The sequence below is a fragment of the Lolium rigidum genome, chromosome 2 (assembly GCF_022539505.1).
Source record: "Lolium rigidum isolate FL_2022 chromosome 2, APGP_CSIRO_Lrig_0.1, whole genome shotgun sequence".
NCBI lineage: Eukaryota > Viridiplantae > Streptophyta > Magnoliopsida > Poales > Poaceae > Lolium > Lolium rigidum.
The window spans coordinates 145,028,479-145,048,778 of NC_061509.1; the positions used below are offsets into that span (position 1 = coordinate 145,028,479).

General features: G+C 44.1%; 1 protein-coding gene across 1 annotated transcript; it reads left to right on the forward strand.

Moving 5' to 3' along the window:
• The first annotated feature begins 17,173 nt into the window (after window positions 1-17,173).
• LOC124687398 lies at window positions 17,174-18,275 on the forward strand. The gene is made up of 2 exons (XM_047221182.1): window positions 17,174-17,561; window positions 17,969-18,275. The coding sequence occupies exon 1, from the start codon at window positions 17,256-17,258 to the stop codon at window positions 17,535-17,537; it is 282 nt and encodes a 93-aa protein (XP_047077138.1). The 5' UTR covers window positions 17,174-17,255; the 3' UTR covers window positions 17,538-17,561; window positions 17,969-18,275.
• Window positions 18,276-20,300: the final 2,025 nt, after the last annotated feature.

The following is a 20,300-nucleotide window of genomic DNA, read 5'->3' on the forward strand; positions in this document are numbered from 1 at the left end:
AGCCATGGACAGTAGTACTCGAATGGTGGTAAGTCTAGCGACAGGTGAATAGGTGTCGAAGTAATCTTCGCCTTCTCTCTATGTGTAGCATTTAGCTACAAGTCGCGCCTTGTACTTCTCAATAGTACCATCAGGTCTTAGCTTCTTCTTGAACACCCATTTGTAGCCCACGGGCTGGCATCCATGGGGTCGTTCTGATAGCTCCCAAGTTCCATTAGAAAGAATCGAGTCCATCTCATTATGGACAGCTTCTTTCCAGTCATCTCGCATCCGGAGATGCATATGCCTCTGCAATGGACGTGGGAGTATCATCCACAAGGTACACAATGAAATCATCACCAAAGGATTTTTCAATCCTCCGTCTCTTCCTCCATTTAGGAGCTTCGTTGTCATCCTTCTCAGTAACATTCTCATGTGATTGTTCATAATACTCATTAGATGGACTAGACTCAGGAATTATTTCAGTAGAAATTCTAGCAATGCTATTGATACGTCTCCGACGTATCGATAATTTCTTATGTTCCATGCCACATTATTGATGATATCTACATGTTTTATGCACACTTTATGTCATATTCGTGCATTTTCTGGAACTAACCTATTAACAAGATGCCGAAGAGCCGCTTGTCGTTTTCGCTGTTTTTGGTTTCGTAAATCCTAGTAACGAAATATTCTCGGAATTGGACGAAATCAACGCCCGTGGTCCTATTTTGCCACGAAGCTTCCGAAGACCGAAGAGGAGACGAAGTGGGGCCACGAGGTGGCCACACCCTAGGGCGGCGCGCCCCTCGGCCGCGCGGCCCTATGGTGTGGGCCCCTCGTGCCGCCTCCCCGACCTCGCCCTTCCGCCTACTTAAAGCCTCCGTCGCGAAACCCCCGCACCGAGAGCCACGATACGGAAAACCTTCCAGAGACGCCGCCGCCGCCAATCCCATCTCGGGGGATTCAGGAGATCACCTCCGGCACCCTGCCGGAGAGGGGAATCATCTCCCGGAGGACTCTACGCCGCCATGGTCGCCTCCGGAGTGATGTGTGAGTAGTCTACCCCTGGACTATGGGTCCATAGCAGTAGCTAGATGGTTGTCTTCTCCCCATTGTGCTTAATTGTCGGATCTTGTGAGCTGCCTAACATGATCAAGATCATCTATCCGTAATTCTATATGTTGCGTTTGTTGGGATCCGATGAATAGAGAATACTTGTTATGTTGATTATCAAAGTTATGTCTATGTGTTGTTTATGATCTTGCATGCTCTCCGTTACTCGTAGATGCTCCGGCCAAGTAGATGCTTGTAACTCCAAGAGGGAGTATTTATGCTCGATAGTGGGTTCATGTCTCCGTGAATGCGGGAAGTGACGAAATCTCTAAGATTATGGATGTGCTTGTTGCCACTAGGGATAAAACATTAGTGCTATGTTCGAGGATATAGTCACCGATTACATTACGCGCAATACTTAATGCAATTGTCCGTTGTTAGCAACTTAATACCGGAGGGGTTCGGATGATAACCTCGAAGGTGGACTTTTTAGGCATAGATGCATGCCGGATAGCGGTCTATGTACTTTGTCGTAATGCCCAATTAAATCTCACAATACTCATCATAATATGTATGTGCATGGTCATGCCCTCTTTATTTGTCAATTGCCCAACTGTAATTTGTTCACCCAACATGCCGTTTATCTTATGGGAGAGACACCTCTAGTGAACTGTGGACCCCGGTCCAATTCTCTATACCGAAATACAATCTACCGCAATACTTGTTCTACTCGTTTTCTCGCAAACAATCATCATCCACACTATACATCTAATCCTTTGTTACAGCAAGCCGGTGAGATTGACAACCTCGCTGTTTCGTTGGGGCAAAGTACTTTGGTTGTGTTGTGCAGGTTCCACGTTGGCGCCGGAATCCCCGGTGTTGCGCCGCACTACATCCCGCCGCCATCAACCTTCAACGTGCTTCTTGGCTCCTACTGGTTCGATAAACCTTGGTTTCATACTGAGGGAAAACTTGCCGCTGTACGCATCACACCTTCCTCTTGGGGTTCCCAACGGACGCGTGCTGTACGCGTATCAGCTATGCATATCTTTCATAGGAAACATATTGTCAAAAAATGTTGCATCACGAGATTCCATAATAGTATCAACATGCATATCAGGTACCTCGGATTGAACTACTAAAAATCTATATCCTACACTCCGTGGAGCATAACCTAGAAAGATACAATCCACTGTCTTTGGTCCGAGTTTGCGCTTCTTTGTGATTGGAATATTGACTTTCGCCAAACATCCCCATGTGCGCAAATACGAAAGTGATGGTTTTCTCCCAGCCCACTCCTCGTAAGGGGTTTTGTATTTATTCTTGTTAGGAACTCAATTCAGGACATGACATGAAGTCAATAAAGCCTCCCCCCACCATGCCTTTGATAAACCAGCCGTGTCTAACATGGAATTCACCAAGTCAGTCAGCGTGCGGTTTTTCCTCTCGGCAACCCCGTTTGATTGGGGTGAATAGGGAGGCATCCTCTCATGAATAATGCCATGTTCCTCACAGAATTCACCAAAGATTTTAGGAAAATATTCACCACCACGATCCGATCTAAGACGCTTGATCTTTCTCTCTAGTTGATTTTCAAATTCGGCCTTATAAATTTTAAAGTAGTCTAAAGCTTCATCTTTAGTTCGCAACAAATAAACATAGCAAAATATAATCGCATCATCAATCAATGTCATGATATATCTCTTTCCACCTTTTGTCAACACACCATTCATCTCGCATAGATCAGAATGTATGAGTTCTAGAGGTGCCAAGTTTCTCTCCTCGGCCGCCTTGTGAGGCTTCCGAGGTTGCTTTGATTGCACACAACTATGGCACTTAGAACCTTTGGCAATGGTGAAATTTGGAATTAAACTTAAACTGGATAGCCGAGACATTAAACCAAAATTAATGTGACATAAACGAGAATGCCAAACACTGGTATCATCAGTAACATTGCCAAAAATATGGTTCACAGACTTATTACTGAAATCAGAAAGCGAAAAGCGGAACAAGCCTCCGCACTCATAGCATTTACCAATAAATTGTCCAAACTTGGAAACAACTACTTTATTCGACTCTAAAAAAACCTTAAACCCATCTCTGCATAGAAGGGAGCCGCTAACGAGATTCTTGTTCATAGTAGGGACATGCTGCACGTTCCTCGACCGCACGATCTTCCCCGAAGTGAACTTCGTAGCTACCGTGCCAACACCACGAACGAAGCATGTGACCCATTACCCATCAAAACGGAAGAATCCCGGGCGACCTGGTAAGAAGTGAACATGGAGATGTCAGCACACACATGAACATTAGCACCTGTATCAATCCACCAACATGGAGATTGAAATACCGAAAGAATAGTAAAGAGATTACCGTAACCAGCAGCATTACTAGCGGTCACCGTGTTGACTTGCCTCGTCTTTTTCTTGCGGTCTGCCCTCTCTGGACAGTCCTTAGAAAAGTGGCCAGTCTCTCCACAGGTAAAGCAGCTCAGATCTTCTTTGTTTATCATCTTCTTCTTCTTGAAGGTTGTAGTCTTCATAGGCTTATTGAAGGAGGGCTTGTTATTCCCTTTATTCTTGCTATAGGGTTTCTTCTGCACCATGTTGGCACTATACTGACCCTCTCCTTTCTCAGTATTATCCTTAGCCCGAGCTTTCTCCTCAACATCAAGAGAGGCTATCAGATTTTCAACTGATATCTCCTGTCTCTTGTGTTTGAGAGTTGTGGCAAAGTTCTTCCATGAAGGGGCAACTTAGCGATGATGCATCCAGCCACAAACTTGTCAGGTAAGACACACTTAAGGAGTTCAAGCTCTTTCCTGAGTTGTGGTGCTCGGTGATGGAGGCCACGAGGTATGGCTGTGTGGACGGGTGATGTCTACGCCCCCCTCCTTTTCCTGTAGACAGTGTTGGGCCTCCAAGAGCAGAGGTTTGTAGAACAGCAGCAAGTTTTCCCTTAAGTGGATCACCCAAGGTTTATCGAACTCGGGGAGGAAGAGGTCAAAGATATCCCTCTCATGCAACCCCGCAACCACAAAGCAAGAAGTCTCTTGTGTCCCCAACACACCTAATAGGTGCACTAGTTCGGCGAAGAGATAGTGAAATATAGGTGGTATGAATAAGTAGTAGCAACGGCACCGAAAAGTGCTTTGCCCGGGACAAGAAACAAGCAGTAGTAACACAGCAGTAGTAACGCAAAGAAACAAGAAACAAGCAACGATAGCGATATTTAGGAACAAGGCCTAGGGATTACACTTTCACTAGTGGACACTCTCAACATTGATCACATAACAGAATAGATAAATGCATACTCTACACTCTTGTTGGATGATGAACACATTGCGTAGGATTACACGAACCCTCAATGCCGGAGTTAACAAGCTCCACAATTCAATGTTCATATTTAAATAACCTTAGAGTGCATGAAAGATCAATACGACTAAACCAAGTACTAACATAGCATGCACACTGTCACCTTCATGCTAAGAAAGGAGGCATAGATAATATCAATACCATCATAGCAATAGTTAACTTCATAATCTACAAGAGATCATAATCATAGCCTACGCCAAGTACTAACACGGATGCACACACTGTCACCATTACACCGTGCAGGAGGAATAAAACTACTTTAATAACATTGCTAGAGTAGCATGTAGATATATTGTGATACAAAACACATTGCAATCATAAAGAGATATAAATAAGCACTTCACTATGCCATCCATAACAATGAATAAGTATTCTGTGAAATATAGCCTAAGAGACCCACACGGTGCACACACTCGTCACCTTTACACACGTGGGACAAGGAGTCTCCGGAGATCACATAAGTAAAATTCACTTGACTAGCATAACGACATCTAGATTACAAGCATCATCATATGAATCTCAATCATGTAAGGCAGCTCATGAGATTATTGTATTGAAGTACATAGGAGAGAGATGAACCACATAGCTACCGGTACAGCCCCGAGCCTCGATGGAGAACTACTCCCTCCTCATGGGAGATAGCAGCGGTGATGAAGATGGCGGTGATGTCGATGGAGAAGCCTTCCGGGGGCACTTCCCCGTCCCGGCGGCGTGCCGGAACAGAGACTCCTGTCCCCGGATCTTGGCTTCGCGATGGCGGCGGCTCCGGAAGGTTTTCTCCGGTTTCGTCGAACGTATCGTGGTTTTCGCGACGGAGGCTTTAAATAGGCGGAAGGGCAAGGTCGGTGGACTTCGGGGGGCCCACACTATAGGGGGCGCGGGCCCCCTTGGCCGCGCCGGCCTAGGGTTTGGTGGCCCCGTGCCCCCTCTCCGGCGGTTCTCGTGTGTTCTGGATGCTTCCGGGCAAAATAGGAACCCGGGCGTTGATTTCGTCCGATTCCGAGAATATTTCGTTACTAGGATTTCTGAAACCAAAAACAGCAGAAAACGAGAACCGGCAATTCGGCATCTTGTTAATAGGTTAGTTCCGGAAAATGCACGAATATGACATAAAGTGTGCATAAAACATGTAGATATCATCAATAATGTGGCATGGAACATAAGAAATTATCGATACGTCGGAGACGTATCAGCATCCCCAAGCTTAGTTCTGCTCGTCCCGAGCAGGTAAAACGATAACAAAGATAATTTCTGAAGTGACATGCCACCATAACCTTGATCATAATATTGTAAGCATATGTAATGAATGCAGCGATCAAAACAATGGTAATGACATGAGTAAACAACTGAATCATAAAGCAAAGACTTTTCATGAATAGTACTTCAAGACAAGCATCAATAAGTCTTGCATAAGAGTTAACTCATAAAGCAATAAATCAAAGTAAAGGTATTGAAGCAACACAAAGGAAGATTAAGTTTCAGCGGTTGCTTTCAACTTATAACATGTATATCTCATGGATAATTGTCAACATAGAGTAATATAATAAGTGCAATATGCAAGTATGTAGGAATCAATGCACAGTTCACACAAGTGTTTGCTTCTTGAGGTGGAGAGAAATAGGTGAACTGACTCAACAATAAAAGTAAAAGAATGGTCCTCCATAGAGGAAAAGCATCGATTGCTATATTTGTGCTAGAGCTTTGATTTTGAAAACATGAAACAATTTTGTCAACGGTAGTAATAAAGCATATGTATCATGTAAATTATATCTTACAAGTTGCAAGCCTCATGCATAGTATACTAATAGTGCCCGCACCTTGTCCTAATTAGCTTGGACTACCGGATCATCGCAATGCACATGTTTTAACCAAGTGTCACAAAGGGGTACCTCTATGCCGCCTGTACAAAGGTCTAAGGAGAAAGCTCGCATTGGATTTCTCGCTATTGATTATTCTCAACTTAGACATCCATACCGGGACAACATAGACAACAGATAATGGACTCCTCTTTTATGCATAAGCATGTAGCAACAATTATTTTTCTCATATGAGATTGAGGATATTGTCCAAAACTGAAACTTCCACCATGAATCATGGCTTTAGTTAGCGGCCCAATGTTCTTCTCTAACAATATGCATGCTTAACCATAAGGTGGTAGATCTCCCTTACTTCAGACAAGACGAACATGCATAGCAACTCACATGATATTCAAAGAATAGTTGATGGCGTCCCCAGAAGCATGGTTATCGCACAACAAGCAACTTAATAAGAGATAAAGTGCATAAGTACATATTCAATACCACAATAGTTTTTAAGCTATTTGTCCCATGAGCTATATATTGCAAAGGTGAATGATGGAATTTTAAAGGTAGCACTCAAGCAATTTACTTTGGAATGGCGGAGAAATACCATGTAGTAGGTAGGTATGGTGGACACAAATGGCATAGTGGTTGGCTCAAGTATTTGGATGCATGAGAAGTATTCCCTCTCGATACAAGGTTTAGGCTAGCAAGGTTATTTGAAAGAAACACAAGGATGAACCGGTGCAACAAAACTCACATAAAAGACATATTGTAAACATTATAAGACTCTACACCGTCTTCCTTGTTGTTCAAACTCAACACTAGAAATTATCTAGACTTTAGAGAGACCAAATATGCAAACCAAATTTTAGCATGCTCTATGTATTTCTTCATTAATGGGTGCAAAGTATATGATGCAAGAGCTTAAACATGAGCACAACAATTGCCAAGTATCACATTATCCAAGACATTATAGCAATTTACTACATGTATCATTTTCCAGTTCCAACCATATAACAATTTAACGAAGAAGAAACTTCGCCATGAATATTATGAGTAGAGCCTAAGGACATACTTGTCCATATGCTACAGCGGAGCGTGTCTCTCTCCCACAAAGTGAATGCTAGGATCCATTTTATTCAAACAAAACAAAAACAAAAACAAACCGACGCTCCAAGAAAAGAACATAAGATGTGATGGAATAAAAATATAGTTTCGGGGGAGGAACCTCGATAATGTTGTCGATGAAGAAGGGGATGCCTTGGGCATCCCCAAGCTTAGACGCTTGAGTCTTCTTAGAATATGTAGGGGTGAACCACCGGGGCATCCCCAAGCTTAGAGCTTTCACTCTCCTTGATCATATTGCATCATACTCCTCTCTTGATCCTTGAAAACTTACTCCACACCAAACTTAGAACAACTCATTAGAGGGTTAGTGGACAATAAAAATTAACATGTTCAGAGGTGACACAATCATTCTTAACACTTCTGGACATTGCATAAAGCTACTGGACATTAATGGATCAAAGAAATTCATCCAACATAGCAAAAGAGGCAATGCGAAATAAAAGGCAGAATCTGTCAAAACAGAACAGTTCGTATTGACGAATTTTATCGAGGCACCAGACTTGCTCAAATGAAAATGCTCAAATTGAATGAAAGTTGCGCACATATCTGAGGATCACTCACGTAAATTGGCATAATTTTCCGAGCTACCTACAGAGAATTTTGCCCAGATTCGTGACAGCAAAGAAATCTGTTTCTGCGCAGTAATCCAAATCTAGTATGAACTTTACTATCAACGACTTTACTTGGCACAACAAAATACAAAACTAAGATAAGGAGAGGTTGCTACAGTAGTAAACAACTTCCAAGACACAAAATAAAAATAAATTACTGTAGCAAAATAACACATGGGTTATCTCCCAAGAAGTTCTTTCTTTATGGCCATTAAGATGGGCTCAGCAGTTTTAATGATGCACTCGCAAGAAATAGTAGTTGAAGCAAAAGAGAGCATCAACAGGCAAATTCAAAACACATTTAAGTCTAACATGCTTCCTATGAATAGGAATCTTGTAAATAAACAAGTTCATGAAGAGCAAAGTAACAAGCATAGGAAGATAAAACAAGTATAGCTTCAAAAATTTCAGCACATAGAGAGGTGTTTTAGTAACATGAAAATTTCTACAACCATATTTTCCTCTCTCATAATAACTTTCAGTAGCATCATGAGCAAACTCAACAATATAACTATCACATAAAGCATTCTTATCATGAGTCTCATGCATAAAATTATTACTCTCCACATAAGCATAATCAATTTTATTAGTAGTTGTAGTGGGAGCAAATTCAACAAAGTAGGTATCATTATTATTCTCATCATCAAATATAGGAGGTATATCATCAAAGAAAATTTTCTCCTCAATGCTTGGGGGACTAAAAAATATCATGCTCATCAAAGCCAGCTTCCCCAAGCTTAGAATTTTCCATATCATTAGCAACAATGGTGTTCAAAGCGTTCATACTAATATCATTGCTACTAGCATGCAAATAAGATTCCATAGGTTTTTTAATTTTCGCATTAAACCATTCATGTCTTGACTCAGGAAATAGAATAAAAAGCTCACAGATGTTTTCCATTATGCCTTACTAGTGTAAACAAGAAACAAAAAGTTGCAATTGCAGGATCTAAAGGAAATAGCTTCGAGTACTTATGGCGCCGGAAAACAGCTTAGTAGCCGAGATCCGGAGTGTGAGTACCTTTTACCTTTCCTCCCCGGCAACGGCGCCAGAAAATAGCTTGATGTCTACGCCCCCTCCTTTTGCTGTAGACAGTGTTGGGCCTCCAAGAGCAGAGGTTTGTAGAACAACAGCAAGTTTTCCCTTAAGTGGATCACCCAAGGTTTATCGAACTCAGGGAGGAAGAGGTCAAAGATATCCCTCTCATGCAAGCCTGCAACCACAAAGCAAGAAGTCTCTTGTGTCCCCAACACACCTAATAGGTGCACTAGTTCGGCGAAGAGATAGTGAAATACAGGTGGTATGAATATGTAGTAGCAACGGCACCAGAAAAGTGCTTTGCCCAGGACAGTAAACAAGCAGTAGTAACGCAGTAAAACAGTAAACAAGCAGCGATAGCAGTATTTAGGAACAAGGCCTAGGGATTACACTTTCACTAGTGGACACTCTCAACATTGATCACATAACAGAAAAGATAAATGCATACTCTACACTCTTGTTGGATGATGAACACATTGCGTAGGATTACACGAACCCTCAATGCCGGAGTTAACAAGCTCCACAATTCAATGTTCATATTTAAATAACCTTAGAGTGCATGAAAGATCAATACGACTAAACCAAGTACTAACATAGCATGCACACTGTCACCTTCATGCTAAGAAAGGAGGCATAGATAATATCAATACCATCATAGCAATAGTTAACTTCATAATCTACAAGAGATCATAATCATAGCCTACGCCAAGTACTAACACGGATGCGTATACTCGTCACCATTACACCGTGCAGGAGGAATAAAACTACTTTAATAACATTGCTAGAGTAGCATGTAGATATATTGTGATACAAAACACATTGCAATCATAAAGAGATATAAATAAGCACTTCACTATGCCATCCATAACAGTGAATAAGTATTCTGTGAAATATAGCCTAAGAGACCCACACGGTGCACACACTGTCACCTTTACACACGTGGGACAAGGAGTCTCCGGAGATCACATAAGTAAAATTCACTTGACTAGCATAACGACATCTAGATTACAAGCATCATCATATGAATCTCAATCATGTAAGGCAGCTCATGAGATTATTGTATTGAAGTACATAGGAGAGAGATGAACCACATAGCTACCGGTACATGCCCCGAGCCTCGATGGAGAACTACTCCCTCCTCATAGGAGATAGCAGCGGTGATGAAGATGGCGGTGATGTCGATGGAGAAGCCTTCCGGGGGCACTTCCCCGTCCCGGCGGCATGCCGGAACAGAGACTCCTGTCCCCCAGATCTTGGCTTCGCGATGGCGGCGGCTCTGGAAGGTTTTCTCTGGTTTCGTTGAACGTATCAGGGTTTTCGCGACGGAGGCTTTAAATAGGCGGAAGGGCAAGGTCGGTGGACTTCTGGGGGGCCCACACTATAGGGGGCGCGGGCCCCCCTTGGCCGCGCCGGCCTAGGGTTTGGTGGCCCTGTGCCCCCTCTCTGGCGGTTCTCGTGTGTTCTAGATGCTTCCGGGCAAAATAGGAACCTGGGCGTTGATTTCGTCCGATTCCGAGAATATTTCGTTACTAGGATTTCTGAAACCAAAAACAGCAGAAAACTAGAACTGGCACTTCGGCATCTTGTTAATAGGTTAGTTCCAGAAAATGCACGAATATGACATAAAGTGTGCATAAAACATGTAGATATCATCAATAATGTGGTATGGAACATAAGAAATTATCGATACGTCGGAGACGTATCAACGGGTGAAAGGTCATGGGCGTGGCGAAATGCATATTGCGCGACGAAACGGTGCGACCTGTTATGATGTTAACCATCCTGATTGTTTTCCATGTACTAAAGATATTTTAGTGATTGGTGTTTGGCTGTATGGTTTCCATGTATTACCAATTGTTATCTCATGATTGATTATGTGGATTCCCTGATCGTGGTCATTCCCTTGTCGTGGTGGTTTCGTGATTAATACTCTCTATTTAATTCCTTATCTGGCACGGCGGTTTTAGTGCTCATGGCGTTGATTTCGGAAAGTGATTGACACTTAGGAGATATTTAGGAGGGTACATTGCATGGATGTCTAGATATGAAGGAGGAGATTTTTAGTACGATTAGACGGTCTTGATGCTTGATGTAAAATACTTTTGACGACGTACGGACTCCCATTTAATAGTAAAGATAGATAATAGATGCTCCACTCTCCATGGACTTGCCTAGGACAACGAGTCTCCGGGAGAGTAGGGGACCTGACCAAGGAGCCTTCGTAAGAGTTGCGAATCCTAGAGGAAAGGACCATGTTCTTCTAGGATTCCCCTTGAATCGATTAGACAGATGAATGGAAGCAACTGCGTGCAAGCGGTTCAGGGGAAGAGTTAAAAGAATGTGACCTATGATAGAGGGAAAGTCGAAACTCACCCAGTGAGACCTCTGGGAGGTTGACTGTCTTCTCGTATGCGACTTCTTCTGCCTAGGAACGGTCGTCGCCTTTGCGTCCGCCATCAAAGGTCTCTCCAATCGAGACTTGGGCGGCGCTTCGGCAAGATGTAGCTTTTGTTCTTCCAGCACCTCCCATGAGGCGGAAATATGAAGGATGTCATGTTAGAGGTCAGGAAATGAGGAGACATGAAACAGTGGAGAGTTAAGAAAATAACGTATATGCTTCTTCCCTCACTTCCTATGGGTACCGGGACAGAGGTGCAGACCTACGATCCTACATTCGTTGATATGGCAAGAACGAAATAGGTCCTCTAACCGGTGAGTCAAAAAATATCCACCAGAAGGTTTGTATATGCGGAGATGGGGCTGTATTAGGATGCTCCAACAATAAGAAGAAAGCTGCCAAAACTGTGAACCCAAGATGGTTCGGCCATCTCCCAAAGTGTACTCATGCGGCGAGTAAGAAAATCTATGACCAGTAGGACTATGATTAAACCCTCGTTTTGGAGCTTGATGATTCCGTCTCGAGACTTGGCAAAGTAAGAGCATCTCCAGCCATGTCCCCGGGAAGGCCCCCAGGACCCTTTTTTCATCCAGATGGACGAAAACGGACCAGTCACGCCCCCAACTTCTCATTTTCATCCGGATTTAGGCCTAAATCCGGACGGGCTCCCCAGGCCATCCTCGGTTCCCCGGGGTGCTGCCGGGGACTCCAGATGGAGCAAATTCCACGCTCTAGCCCGCGTGTCAGTGAAAAGTAGCCAAAAACTGGCCCAAAGACGGCTGGAAAATCGTTGCTCCCCATGTCAAAAATAGGTCCAATCTGGACCAAATTTCATCCGGATTGTGCCCCTGGGGCCTCCAACGGCTAGAGATGCTCTAAGGGATCATCGGCGGTTCCTTCGTCCATGATGGAGTAGGAACGGTCTGTGCGTCCTCGAAAGGGGGAACTCTATGCGCGTACCTCCATCATGGATTCACCGGGAGGATTGATTTGTCAAGGGACAAAAAGGAGGACTTTCGAGGCATTCCTTGGTACAGGAATCCTAGATACTTAGACTGAAGCTCGAGAAGATTTTTTGTGGATCTATTCATGCTCTTTATAAAAGGAAAAAAGGAAATAAGGAGACCCCTTGGCAGGAGAGGAGTGAGGCACGCCTCATAGAGGTGGGCGAATGCCGCAAGGAGGAGAATGGAACTAGGAATAAGATGCAAAAGCTAGACGCCGAAGAATCCAAGGACTTCATTGGAAAAGGTCTAAATGGGAAAGCCAAGGCCATATCTGAAGTGCTCCACTGGGACTATTGGGCGGGTACAACAAGAACTTTCATACCTTCGGTCATCTCATACTCGATTCCAGGAGGAAGGAGCTTGCTGCTACATAGTTCGTTGACTTGCTGCGCACTAATGACAAAAGCGGACCACGCCGAGGACCTTCGGGTATCATTTACATTGGGCAAGATTGGCCTTTCTCGGAACTCACTGTTTTCCTGCACCCGGCTCTAGCCGAGGAAGATGTCAGGTTTCGAGATAATGAGCTACGGATCTCAATAAATGACGAGGGAAGAAGATGGGGAATTTTAGGTCTGATCAGACGGTTGATGGCTTGGGGTGTGACCCTGGATCATGAAGAAGCCATCAATGGATGCCGTTAGCATTAAGATCACCACATATAATTACGTGGGACGGTTCAGATTCACATGCATCAGCGGCTCTGGAAGTCACACGTCCATTCAATGTGGAGAAATGATTAAAACCTCAAGATGCCTTGATACGTCTCCAACGTATCTATAATTTCTTATGTTCCATGCTAGTTTTATGACAATACCTACATGTTTTATTCATACTTTATATCATTTCTATGCATTTTCCGGCACTAACCTATTAACAAGATGCTGAAGCGCCAGTTCCTGTTTTCTGCTGTTTTTGGATACAGAAATCCTACACAGGAAATATTCTCAGAAATGGACGAAACAAAAGCCCACGGTCTTATTTTCCACGGAGTCTTCCAGAACACCGAAGAGGAGAGGAAGAGGGGCCACGAGGCGGCCACACCATAGGGGGGCGCGGCCCCACCCCTGGCCGCGCCACCATATGGGGTGGCCCCCTCGGGACTCCACCGACATCGCCCCTTCGCCTATATATTCTCCCAGATGCGAAAACCCTAGATATATTGGTCTTCCTCCACGAAAAGTTACGTAGCCGCCGCCATCGCGAAGACAAGTTTCGGGGGACAGAATCTCTGTTCCGGCACGCCGCCGGGACGGGGAAGTGCCCCCGGAATCCATCTCCATCGACTCCATCGCCATCTTCATCGCCGTTGCTGACTCCCATGATGAGGAGGGAGTAGTTCTCCCCCGAGGCTGAGGGCTCTACCGGTAGCTATGTGGTTCATCTCTCTCTCCCATGGTGTGATCTTTATGTGATCATGAGTTTTGTATCACTATTAATCTATGTGCTACTCTAGTGATATTATTAAAGTAGTCTATTCCTCCTCCATGATGTAAAGAGGACAGTGTGTGCATCATGTAGTACTTGGCGTAGGTTATGATTGTAATCTCTTCTGGATTATGAAGTTAACTATTACTATGATAGTATTGATGTGATCTATGCCCCCTTTCATAGCTATTGTTGACAGTGTGTATGCTATGTTAGTACTCGGTCTAAATTGCAACGGTATTATCTTGAATTATGATTTGATGAGGATATCCCTATGAGTGGTGTTTGTCAAGTACTTGATGAACTTTGAGTGGAGCTTTCGTAGCCACTACGTGATGATTAGTGATTCCAATAGGAGAGTAATTCAGAGTAGCACAAGTGAAGAGAAGTTATCTAATTGTCCAATTATGTGATCATTGTTGAGAGTGTCCACTAGTGAAAGTATGATCCCTAGGCCTTGTTTCTAAGCATTGAAACACCGTTTCCAACAAGTTCTGCTACATGTTCGCTTGCTGCCATATTTATTTCAGATTGCAATTACTACTTATAATCATCCATATTACTTGTATTTCACTATCTCTTCGCCGAACTAGTGCACATATACATCTGACAAGTGTATTAGGTGTGTTGGGGACACAAGAGACTTCTTGTATCTTAATTGCGGGGTTGCTTGAGAGGGATATCTTTGACCTCTACCTCCCTGAGTTCGATAAACCTTGGGTGATTCACTTAAGGGAAACTTGCTGCTGTTCTACAAACCTCCGCTCTTGGAGGCCCAACACTGTCTACAGGAATAGAAGCGTGCGTAGACACCACGCCTCGGTGACCATTCCGATTCCGGATGGCTATCAGAGCACATATCAAGAGTACCGAACCACGGTGGAGCTATTTGGTAAAAAAAACAACTGCCTCTTGTTACCTTCACTTAATTGTAGTGATTGTTGGTGTTGACTTATGAATAGAGCAATAGTAATTAAAGCCAGTAGAGAAAGAAAACAGACTGAGCAGTGTAAAATACTTGAAAATCAAATAAGAGTAAAGAGTTCTCAGGGAGTTACGGATTCACCACTAACATAGTTAAAACATGTTTAGGGCATATGATGTCTTTTTAATATATCTGTATGGGCGGAGTCCCTTGGAAACTTACAGGTCCGCTTTAGTCACACTAACTTGCACCCCGCATAACCACCACTATTTCTCCCATCGGAAGCAGCCATAGTGCACTAGTAATTAAGGGCCTCCACATAGAGATGGATATCCACACTTGGATTCCCGCGATCCCTCGGTTAACACCTAGTGATAGAGGCGGTGGATTCTCTAACATACACACATGTACCATCATTACATACAACGACGATTTCCTTTGAAATCCCAAGGGAATATATTTTGTGGTCGCATCACACACACACACACAATGACACAACATCATTGTAGAATATCACCACACACATAATAAAAATGAAGACAACTCTATCTTTATTTCAGTTCACGATAGTGCTAGGGTTTCTCCATCTCTCCAAGAACAAGTGAAACTACTCAAATATGGTGGCAAAACATCATCATGATAGTACAAATGGAGTATAAAGGATCAAATGAATACACATGAAAATCGACACTAGGGTTTAAATTACAACGAGATGGATGGGGTGATGATGTTGATCGATGCCAAGGCCTCCAGGATCCAAGCAAGCAAGGACGATGGATTTCCTCTACGAGTCCCCCCTCGAGATCCGTATTGAGGTGATATTTCATAATTTTTCTCAGTCTCTCTATCTGTTAGCTTGGATCTGATTGAATGGGGTGAAAGTGTATTTGACGGGGCACATCCATAGCCACCTCGTACAGTCATCCTGTATGCGTACCATAGGTCCTTAGATCCTCTCGTTGCTAATTGTTCCTTGGTTCTCACCCCTAGGTGTGTGGCTGAATGTTTGGAATGTATTTATTGCCTCCAGTAATCATGTTTGTGCCCAAAAATGATATCTTTAATTAATTTGCTTATCAACATCTTTTTTTGGATCTGTGAAATAAGCAAAATAGGTGCGCACCAACGCCGTATAATTCCAAAATCCTAACGCTACTTACGTAAAAACGTAGGAAAAACACTATGTAAAATGCACTCATCAGTCCTGCCCTATCAGATAGCTTATCAGAGCAACATGTCCTTCAACATCAATCCTCTAGGAGGTGTCAATAATGCAAACATGATACAATCAAAGCAGGTCAGATTCAGGTCGCATGGTCATGTTTCCCATCAAGGGAAGGCAGCATCCCCCGTTGTTGTTGAGGACCGTAGACCCATCTGCGTCACACTTTTATTAACACGGGCATGATCTTGTCCCCCGTCGTGACCCATCTAAGTCGTATGCAACCTCAACCGGTAAGAACTGAATATGTCAACCTAAGGAGTCCCCACGGCCACGAGCGTTCCAAGATCTACAAGGCAGATCATTCATGCCAAGAACTCCCCAAGGAAGCAACCATCGGGGTCTTATGTTCCCCACGACCTACACACTAGGTCGCGGGAGCCTCCGAAGACCTACCATCCGGCTTACTGGCGCTCACAAGACCTTCCATCTAGGTCAACAAATTCATCAAGCTCAACATACATGTCCATCCAAGAGCAAGGCCAATTTTGACAACATCCTAAGGCCAACCGTCTTATTAAAGGTATTGATCGAGGGTTTGCTGGAAATAACCTGAGCCAGCCCATACCCCAAGTTATACGGGCTCACATCCCTTCTATTCCCACGACGACTGTGATACCATCGACGTGAAGGGATGCATCAACAGCGCTCCAACCGACTACCCATCGGCAGAGGTAGCTGGAGGCGGTGACATAGATACCCTAGGTGGGATGCGATGCACGTGGCAATGGGAAAGGAGAAAAAAGTGAGAGTTAGCCTAATTCTCAGTCAACTGAGCTCTAGACACCCTATAAATTAACAAGCACAATATGAGCTGCGACGCGCCACCTTTATTCCTCCATGAGGGGTTAGCACTACAAGATATTTCTTCGGTCCTTTGACACGGCGGGCATATGCCGTGAAGTCCATACAGGAAAAGCGCGAAACTTTCGTCTAAAAGCGCGCCACACTTTTGCTCCAGAGGATTTGCATAGCTGCAAGTCGTAACACTCACTCTCGCTGGCAGCCGAAAATATCTTTGGTAGATAAGGCCTCAACGGTACATGGGACACGCCGCACGTCGCATTCCCGGTGGCCCGCAGGTCTGGTGTATCGCCATGCTGATACACCTTTGACATGGCCATTAAATACAGTAGAGTAATACTACGAAGCTTTGTCCGCTCGCTAGATATTTTCTCCCGGTGGGTGGCGCGACCCCATATATATAACACTCGCCGTCGTCGACAAGAGCGTGCATCCTCCGCAGTCAGCACTGCTACCCTCCGGCTGTGCGGCGAGTACATCGGATGGACGATCGTCTGGCGGTGCTGGCACGCAGCGAGGGGTGGACGGAGGAGCGTCATGCGGCGTTCCTCGAGGGCGTCGAGCTCTCCTTCGTCCAGGAGGTCCTCGTAGGAGCCGTCGGCGTCAGCGACGTGCGGCGAGCGTCTCACAGGATCAGCCGCCGGGAACAACCCCCGGCCGGTGGCCGCGGCCAGCTCCCGCTGGATCGCCCACTCCCTGACAGCGCCGTCGAGTCCAACCGCCGTGGACCCTCCTCCCGACCTGCGGCTCGGGACGCAAAATGACGTGTGCTGGACGCTGGATGGCTACAGCCTACAGGTTGGTCGATCTATGCCTAGCATCTTTCTTCCGTTCCGCGCGGCGCGGTATATATATGTAGCCATACACGCAGTGTATCCTTCTTATTAGCCGGCAACGCTCCTTTTGCAAAACTCTAAAAACTAGCACGACATGGATCATGTATCTTTGCACGCAACATTCTTCTTGATCGGAGGTACAGTTGTGACCATTTTCATATGTCATGACAGATCTAGTTTCATATGCAAGCTTACCGAATGTATACAGTACACATGTACGTAGATGCATATTTCTTCAAGATGAGCTGCCTGTAGATGTAGCATATACCCCTATGATATCTCTTCGACAATCTACACATATGTTTATTTTTACATCCAATTATTGACAACAGGTTCTGCTTTTTTTTCTATATGATCTGCAGGTTGCATCTCATGAATCGCAAGTTAACCAGCTAGTTAAACTAGCAAGTTAAACTCAAATTGATTGACTGATAAGTTTCCTTCAACACTTAGACGTCCGTGACCTCCAAAGTTCATTTAAATGGCAGGGGAAATCTAGATTTGTACAACCATGCCCAGATCAGTCATCAGTCCATGTCAATAATGTACCTTTCATGGTGGGACATAGTGAGTACGTTGGTGATGCGCAGTTCGTTCTTATTGTCTTAAGACCGCTCACTCAATGTCTTGTGCATGTTTACCTGGATATGCGTGATATTTATGTAACTGGGATACTGTATTTCTCATAAACTCGCGGGTCGCAGCCAGTTGGTTCGTGGTTGTTCTGCACTGGGCGAAAATATTCAAAAAGACTTTCTAAAGGAGTAAGATTGCGATCAGTGTAGAAAAGGATCTTTCTAGTGAAAGTCTACTTTAGCTCATAGATGTAGGGGCACCTAGTGTCTAAAGATTATATTTTAAAATTTCCAAATATATAAATCCATGTGAACATCCAGTCACCCAGACATTATGCTGGCACACATATTTTTGCTAAAAGGGATATTTTCTATGATCTTGGAAAAAATACAATTTATTACGATTTTCTAATTAGCCAAAAGGATGGTAGTTACTCCGTTTTGTTAAGAATCAGATGGTAGTTACTCCCACCGGTATTATTTCTTTTTTTTTGAAATTGAGAAAAATACCCTAGTCTCTGCATCAAAAAAGTGCATATGTCTTTTTTTTTTTACTTCATTAAAACTTCTAGTATTTCTCGTTTTTAGTTCTTCTCCAGCAAATAAAGAGGTGGTTAGATCCAGATTCGTCCGGATTTCTTCTCAAGGTCTTCTTCTTGAAGAGGATCGACGGGAGGACCTTGCAGGTGGATCCTATGCTACCACCTCCAAGCTGAATCCATGGCAAGATCTTGCCTTGGCAGGTCTTGCTCCTTTTTCCCCAATCTTTTCTTGCTGCAATAAGAAGCCTATGTGGTGCTATGGGGAAGCTGTTGCTGTTCCTGATGCGCCGTCGCATCAACACTCTCCCTGGAGAGTTCATCAGCAGGGGACTTCAGCCGGCCTCTCTGCCTTGCCCCTGCAATCCATGGCCGAATGGCGGCCCTCAACCAGGAGTACAACCTCCTTTGGAGGCCCTCTTCTACCAAGTGCCGGAGCTCGCTGTCGCTTTGCCCCCAAGTGGCTCGTCCCCGGAGGCGTCGAGGCAGCCGGTGATGGTGGTTCTTCGTCGGATTCGAGAGCGTCTCGAGCTTCTTCCTCTCCGATCTCGGCGTTCTACGCCTTGAGGTCGCCGGCGAGTGGTGGAGAAGGAGCCCAAGCACTGGATTGCTTTTTCCATGTTTTTGCTAGGGTCCTTTCTGTAATTTGCAATGCCTTTTCTTCAAATTCTAGGTTTTCTAGGGCAAGAGATGCAAAAGGGCATTGTTGTAATTTCTGTACCCACCGTTTATGAAGCAGCTTCCAGGCCCTTCGTGGCCGCACTTGTTCAAAAAAAAAAAAACTTCTCGAAGTCACAATAAAAGACTTACTGAAACTCAATCCCAATCGGATTGTCTACACTGGGACAGACAGGCCCACGTGGAACTCAGCCCACGGAAGCATTTTCTTGACAAAGGCTTCAATTTTATGCTGCGTGCACGGTGGGTAACTGCGCACCTTAATCCATCGAACTATCTATGTCTCAAATGAGGCTAAAAAAAAATCTATGTCTCTAATTTATTAAAACTAGTAAAGTTGCACGTGCAATGCACATTTTCAATGAAAATAAATTTATTTAGGCAAATGATGGGAACAAAACATGTTCCAAGCCAACATATTGTGCAATTCATAGTTATTAGCCGACACACACAAAAGAAGAAAAATAAATTAAATAAAACTAAAAGCAAACTGTCATATCCTATTGAATTTGAGTTTCAAATTGTACCACACAAAATGCAAGTGAATAAACTAATTAAAATATATATCTTAATATTGCTACTTATATTGCCACGGCTCATCTCACTTCATAGATTATTCACGACCTCCTTGCCCACGACCTCCTTCCATATCTCCAACCAAAAGTGTTGAAGTTCTGTTGAATATATGTATAGGCTACAGTTGAACTTGGACTGTGCATGTAGGTTACGTGTTGGAGTCGAACTCTGTAACGTGGGCCTAACATATAAAGGTACCTGGGGTAATCAAAATAGACTAGACAGAAGCTAGGTTAGACACAAGTTTGATTTTCGGGGATGGTCCGGTGCCTGTGGCAGGGGCGCTGGACCGGTGTGGCGTTTGTAGATCTGATGTGTCTGTA

What these genes read in the sequence shown, in the direction of transcription:
- LOC124687398 (XM_047221182.1), top strand. Translation starts at nt 17,256, where the DNA reads ATGGACGATCGTCTGGCGGTGCTGGCACGCAGCGAGGGGTGGACGGAG.